Below are 7,500 nucleotides of genomic sequence, written 5' to 3'. Positions count from 1 at the left end.
TCCTCACTATGGTTTTTTCGCTGTTGGAGCCCTTGGGCTTGCAGGATTCTACATTTCCAACTAGGATTGTAGCTTATCCACTAATAATAATAATAATTATTCCTTATTTCCTTTCCTCACTGTGCTACTTTCTCTGTTGGAGCCAATGGGCTTGAAGTAATTCTGCTATTCCAACCAGGGTTGTAGCTTGGCTATTAATAATGCTAATAAGATCTACACATACAGTAGGACACAGGAGATCCTGATACACCTCATTCCGAAGAAATGCACCTGGTCGCACCCTTACTCCGCAGCAAGTAACCAAACAGATAGCGTAGGAAGAGATGGGATAGCTGGTGGGCGAGGCTAAGTACAGGAACTCGCCGCGCAGTAAGAGTGTGAATGGATGCACTCCCTCAGAGGTGTACCATGAATCCCTGTATCTAACTGTACATACGCCAAAGCTCTTGATATAAATCCTACCTTTTCTCATGATGTAGGTTTCCGTCTTCCCGTTGAAGATGTGTTTGACCCCTAAGTGGCCTTTCTTCACGAAGATGTAGAGATGTATACGTTTGTCCTTCAGCTCCTCGGGGACAGTTACCTGAACGAGAAGCAGAATTAATTTCATTGATGTCGTTATTTATGATTAATACAAAATTCAATTTCGAAGCGGGTGCTTTTCGATAGCTCTCTCTCTCTCTCTCTCTCTCTCTCTCTCTCTCTCTCTCTCTCTCTCTCTTGTGTACATGCACACACACACACACTCACACACACACACACACACATATATATATATATATATATATATGTATATATATATATATATATATGTATATATATATATATATATGTATATATATATATATATATATATATATATATATACATATATATATATATATATATATATATATATATCACATGAATATATATCTCATTGTAGGCTTACATGTACTTTAGTAGCATATATGCTCAGCTTTATACACAAATTTTATGTTCATGAATTTTCAATCATATATATATATATATATATATATATATATATATATATATATATATATATATATATATATATAATTACAATAGCATCCTACCTGACGCAAGAAGGCAATAAGTCCATGAGGCCTATCTGTCCTAAAATGTAGTTTGAATGCGTATACGCCCCTGAAAAAAATAAATCATAAAATAATTTATTAAACCAAATATTAGATATAGTGTAACAGGGTTTCTCACATCAGCACTTTACAAGAATTATTTTTAATATTTTTTTCTTTAGTATTGTTTGATTTTGAAACATACTAAGCAAAACAGGCCTACATCAGTAAGCGATTTTTTCAGGTATTAAGTTTTCTTTTGAATATTTATTTTGTAAGGAATTTATCTATTTGTTATTATATAATTGGGCAAATTTCGTAATGATGAAATAATTAGCATTATGTTCCATTTGGGAAAAATACTAGCCACAATTGGCAAGGTAAATACTATCCTTTAAGTGTTATAACTAGATCAAGTTATATCCTTTAAAACTGTCTTATAGATTTAATAAAAACAGCAATCAAAAGAAAACTCACACAATACATCATTTCATAACATATGGAGTTCTTTTGATTGAGGGTACTCTCGGGCACACTATTCTTCTAATTTTTCTTCTTGTTTTGTCAAAGTTTTTATAGTTTAAATTGGAAATATTTATTCTAATGCTGTTACTGTCCTTAGAATATTTTATTTTTCTTTGTTTCCTTTCCTTACTGGGCTATTTTCCCTGTTGGGACCCCTTAGCTTATAGCATTCTGCTTTGCCAGCTAGAGTTGTAGCTTAGCAAGTGATAATAATAATAATAATAATAATAATGATAATAATAATAATAATAATGTGAATTTATAAGAGTATACCATGAAATTATTTCCGTTTTCTTTAAAGCGCGACACACGAGTATACCATGAAATTATTTCCGTTTTCTTTAAAGCGCGACACAAAATAAATAACACACAACACACACGCAATCGTATTAATATATAGCTAATAATAATAATATGACGGAAGAGAACAACAACAAAAATACATGATGAAATAAAACAAAGAAACAAATAAACTAACGTGATGGTAAAGTCAGACAAGACTGGAGCTTCCACCTTGGCTGCTGTCTCTTTGCCCGTGAAAGTCAGAACAGAGGCCCCAGTGCCACTCCTTATGGTCAGGTAGTCGTTTTGGGAGTCCCTGGTAGATGGCGCCACGGCCACTTCTGCAGAGGGAAAGAGTTTTAATTCTACGAAAATGTAAATATATTAAAAGTAGAATGATAATACGTTTAATGTAAATAAAATAGGATTTAAAACTTCCATTAAAATGGTATTCACGACTAGATATATTTTTTTATTTAGAAACATATTTAATGTAAATAAAATATGATTTAAAACTTTTTAAAAAGTATCCACAACTAGATATATTTTCTTATTTGAAAACATTTTTAATGTAAATAAAATAGGGTTTAAAATTTCCATTAAGAAAAGTTTTCATGACTAGATATGTTTTTTATTTAAAAACATATTTAATGTAAATGAAATAGGATTTAAAACTTCTATTGACAAAGTATTCACGACTAAATATATTTTTTATTTAAAGACATATTGAATGTAAATAGATAGAATTTAAAACTTCTATTGAAAAAAGTATTCATAACTAGATATATTTTTCTATTTAAAAACATATTTAGATAAATAGTAAAAATTGTAATTGTAAAATAGAAAATCATTCATGTAAATTTACGATCATGTATGTATGTTGTAAATGGTAAGATTATATATGTGTATTTCATAATAAAAAAAAAAAATTATGAGAAATAATCCATTAATGATAATATTGATTGGTATTTCGAGTAGACATTCTAATAACTATCAGACAAAAAGGATTTTAGTTTCCTGGAAGCAGCTTTCAAAAATTTAAAAATTTTGCTATATGATAATTTTCATAAAATAATAGGGCTTTCAGTGAGTAATTCTAAAAAATGTAAATATGTTGTATTTAGTATTTTTCATGAAATAATAATGTTTTCAGGAAGACTTTCAAAAACTTAAATAGGTTGCATTTAATAATTTTCATAGAATAATAGGGGTTACAGGAAGTAACTCTCAAAAATTTAAATAAGTTGTATTTAGTATTTTCATAAAATAATGGTTTTCAGAAGCAACTATAAAAAAATTTAGAAATTTTACCAGTTAGTAATTTTCATAAAATAATAGGGTGATCGCCAGACTGGTGTTCGATTCCCGCTCAAACTCGTTAGTTCCTTTGGCCGCTGCAACCTCGCCATTCTTGTAACTTAAGGATGGGGGTGGGTTGGAAAGATTATAGGTCCACCTGCTGAGTCATCAAAAGCCATTGCCTGGCCCTCTCTGGTCCTAGCTTAGGTAGAGAGAAGGCTTGAGGAGTTTGTCTCTAGGGCACTGTCATGCTTGCTAGGGCAATGTCACTGTCCCTTGCCTCTGCCATTCATGAATGACTTTTAAGTCCTTTAAATGAGGGTACACTCGGGCATGCTGTTCTATCTAATTTCTCTCTTTCTTGTTTTCTTAAAGTTTTTATAGTTTATATATAGGAGATATTTATTTTAATGTTGTTGCTGTTCTTGAAATATTTTATTTTTCCTTTTTTTCCTTTCCTCACTGAGCCATTTTCCCTGTTGGGGCCCCTGGGCTTATAGCATCCTGCTTTTCCAAATAGGGTTGTAGCTTAGCAAGTAATAATAATAATAATAATAATAATAATAATAATAATAATAATAACGAAAACAAGTTAATTTCTGTAATGTTTCACTTACTTTTCAACCCCACAGGGTAGCACTTTTTATAACAATCTTCGGCTGTTCGGTGGACGTTGTCGTTGCCTCTGCAGCCTCCGTAAACAAACTGCTTGCACTGGCGAGTGTTTGGATCAAAATAGAACATAGGGAACGCACCCCTGCACATTCCCGTCACGGGCGGTTGTGTACAACTTTCTGGTGTTCGTAGGAATAGATAAGGAGAATATAAATCTAAGATAATTTAGAAACAATTTAGGAATAGATAGGGAGAATATAAATGTAAGATAAAAACTGAGATTTTAATGAGGCATTTATCATATTTTATTAAAAGAGTAGCGTTTAAATCTGTTTGATGAAAATTAGTTTCATTGTTAGGAATGACATGTGTGATAATTTGCTTCTATTGTGTAAGGTTTTCCTAGAAGCTCAGTAAGTTGGTTTAACATAGATATGAAAGTCATCTTTAAAAGGCTGCAGTTGAAGAGAACGTTTCTTTTGCAACTATTTAATCTAAATTGCCATCCTTGCGTTGATTAAGGGTATAATTGCATAAAGAAAATGGGAATTTCATGAACTGTGAATGATCAGTCAGATAGCTGACTCTCCTGTTCATAATCTTCACCGTATGGTATCTGAAAACATGTAGAAGCAGAGAAGCTTGATGCGTTTGTAGCATATATATATATATATATATATATATATATATATATATATATATATATATATATATATATATATATATATCTATATATATATATATATATATATATATATATGTATATATATATATATATATATATATAAGTGTGTATATATACATATATATATATATATATATATATATATATATATATATATATATATGTATATATATATATATATATATATATATATATATCTATATATATATATATTACCGTTTATGAAAATATACCATTCAGTTTTGAAGGAAAGGTAACGTTCATTATGAAGAGTAGAATCACCTGCATAATGGTAAGAAAAGACAAAGGTGCGTCTGAACAAGATTTCCAATGAAAAGAAAGAAAAGAATAGCAAAGGATATACCTATGTGAGGTATCAATGAACACGGTGAAAGAGGCAGATGTAGCACTGTTAATCATAACAAAAATAAAATAGTGAAATAAGAAACGGGACCACTCTAAGGAAAGAGGTAAAGGCGCTGAAAGTTTTTTACTAGGACAGCCTCTCTTCATATCCAGCCAGAATCCCTAAAAAGGGACAGAGGAAGGTATCATAGTTCCTGACAAGACAGGATTAGATAGGATAGAAGACAGCTACATATGAACAGTTTTGGTGGAAGAGGATGCATTTGATAGAAGGCATTGAAGATGCGCATCTGGCAACCGACCCCCTTAATGTAGGGATAATGGTGGGAAAGAAGTAGATCGCTAAATATATTTAACTCAGAGAAATTATAGATAATTTTCAAAGATGTGTTTATGAGAATCCATATTCCTAATTATTAATATCTGCATTATATTCTGTAATTCCTTAGATATGAATGATTAAGGACTGTAGGAAAAATATTTGAAAGCGTAAAAGCAGTCATCCTTGTTTGGAACAGGCTAAATTTATGAAGGACTTCAGAAGAACTTGGTATGAGATGAGGAGACATTAACGCAAAGCTGTTAGCTCCTTGGCAAAATCCATTGGAAGCCCAAAAGCGATACTTTTAGGCAAATAGCTCATGATAATCTTTGAAAAACTGGGTGTTACTAACAGCATAGATTGAGATTTTACAGAAACTGTAAGTTACAGTGATATCCACAGTAAAATCATCTGTGTATATGTTTGAGTGTGACAAAGCAAGCTGGATAGCCATTGACATATAGATATTTTATGAATAAGCAACAGAAGGAAGGAATTATTGTGATCCAAATGTTTGGGAATACTCATTTTAAATGGCTGGAACTGTTTGGAATACGTAAATAAGCCGAATTATAACATTTCTTCTTTCCAAAGAAACCTTAACCCTAAAGGGCCACTTTCCTTGCCGTGGGTACCTTGAAGAAAACGTGTTGGCATACTCCATCTTTAAGATGTGAAGCAAGAAAATATCAGTGATGAATACAAAGATAACCAGTCCATCCTCTTAACGAGATTCAAGGAAAAATATTAAAGTATAATTATAAAAATTGAGCTCATTAAAGGAAAAATGGGAGCTGAATAATCAATATTTGTAACCAATTATATGGTTTCATAGGTACCGTCCTGCCTCAGAAACTTTTGACTGCATATTTCACTGGTTGAAAACATAGCCCAATGAAGAAAAAAAAAAGAAAAAAAAAAAAAAAGATTATCAACAAGAACATAGGCCTATACTAAAGTAGGGCCGTTTCTTGGGGAAGGGATAGATTTTAGAGGCAAAGAAGTTTCATAGATGTCAAAGTATAGCTTACATTTAGTAGATACTATCAAAACCTACATTTCTATCATTCTTTTCTTTAGGACACGTGGAAAAAAACCTTCCTAAATGTGTGAAATATTTTTTCCATAGCTATGTTACTTTAAACCTATTCAACGATCACATTAAGATTAGTATATTGGGTTCTGTTAAACTGTTTACTCACTGTCAAGTTTTAAAACATCAATGAAGACTGGTGTTTTCTCTGAAAGTGTTGGTGAAGGAAGTGTTGACTGATTAAGTGGAAGTGTTGAAGGGGTTGTTGTCGTTGCATTTTCTGTTTCTGTTATGTTGCCTATCATAGTTTCAATTTCTATATCAACTTCTATTTCTGAACTCGAATTTTCGTTCTCAGAAGTATTTGTAGCCATTGCAAACACTGGTTCAACAAGTACTTCCTCTTTGCCAATCGGAAGCTCATCTAATTCTTCGTCAAGTGGCCCCAAGGGGTTTATTGCTGCTTCTAACCCTAAATCAGCTCCCTCTGCAGCTCCATCCTTTGCTTCTAAGTTTCCAGTTTCTTCATTTTCTTGATGCTCAAGGGGTACATCCAATGCTGCCTGAGCCAAAGCATCAACTGGTATATCATCATTCGCAGATGCTTGGACAGAGTCTGCACTGTCTTCTGAAAGAGCTATTGGTGGCTGCTCCTCTGATGAAGGTATTGGAATGCCATCATTTGTGTGAACTTGACCTTCTTGCATAACATCATGGGTGTCATCAGTCAATTCATTGACAGTTAAAGCTTCCAAATTGCTGTCTGGAATATCAGGTACAATTACAGGTGCATCTTCATTACTTGGCAATGCCTCTGGAACAGCATCAGGCTGGCTATCTTTTACAGGATCTTCTGGAAGGGGATCCTCCACAGCTTGTAAACTTGGTCCTTCAGCTTCAGCAGAAATAGAATTGGGTACCTCTTCAATGTTATTTTCTGGTAAACCCACCAAATCTTCAACATTTCTTCGTTCTCTTCTACTCTTAGTTGCAAGTGGACCTGGCAATATCTCCACATCCTGTTCTGGCTCTACCAAACCTTCCTCTGCCAAGCCATCTGTATCTACTGAGGATCAGAAAAAATAAAGTTCCATATCTTATGCCAGGGAAAAGTTTACAAGGGGCAAATCCTGTTTACTATTGCTTGCATAGCAACGTTAGCAAGTGCTTCTTGAATCAGAGGTTCAGCTCAGCCATGCACAGTAAAGCTTGATCTTCTGCAGGTTAAGAGGAATCATGCCGGCATGCATTAAGCATAAAATATAAATCAGTGATTAGAGATGCAGTCTTCTTTGTG

The 7,500-nt window shown here is 32.8% G+C and overlaps 1 protein-coding gene across 5 annotated transcripts in view; it reads right to left on the bottom strand.

The window, feature by feature from the left end:
- Nucleotides 1-7,500, bottom strand: part of LOC137629705 (axotactin-like) — a 98,379-nt gene that overhangs the window by 65,186 nt on the left and 25,693 nt on the right. For 4 of the 5 annotated variants that reach the window (XM_068361265.1, XM_068361266.1, XM_068361267.1 and 1 more), the window contains exons 3-7: nt 6,373-7,269; nt 3,800-3,976; nt 2,080-2,224; nt 1,077-1,146; nt 463-583 (exon numbers count right to left, since the gene is read on the bottom strand). In XM_068361265.1, coding sequence (XP_068217366.1) covers nt 463-583; nt 1,077-1,146; nt 2,080-2,224; nt 3,800-3,976; nt 6,373-7,269 — 1,410 coding nt within the window. The remainder of the gene's footprint in view (nt 1-462; nt 584-1,076; nt 1,147-2,079; nt 2,225-3,799; nt 3,977-6,372; nt 7,270-7,500) is intronic. The other variant, XM_068361268.1, reaches the window with a different exon arrangement.

The sequence above is a fragment of the Palaemon carinicauda genome, chromosome 37, assembly GCF_036898095.1.
Source record: "Palaemon carinicauda isolate YSFRI2023 chromosome 37, ASM3689809v2, whole genome shotgun sequence".
Classification (NCBI taxonomy): Eukaryota; Metazoa; Arthropoda; class Malacostraca; order Decapoda; family Palaemonidae; genus Palaemon; species Palaemon carinicauda.
Note: the sequence above shows the minus strand (reverse complement) of the source record. Positions and strands in the feature narration are given on the sequence as shown.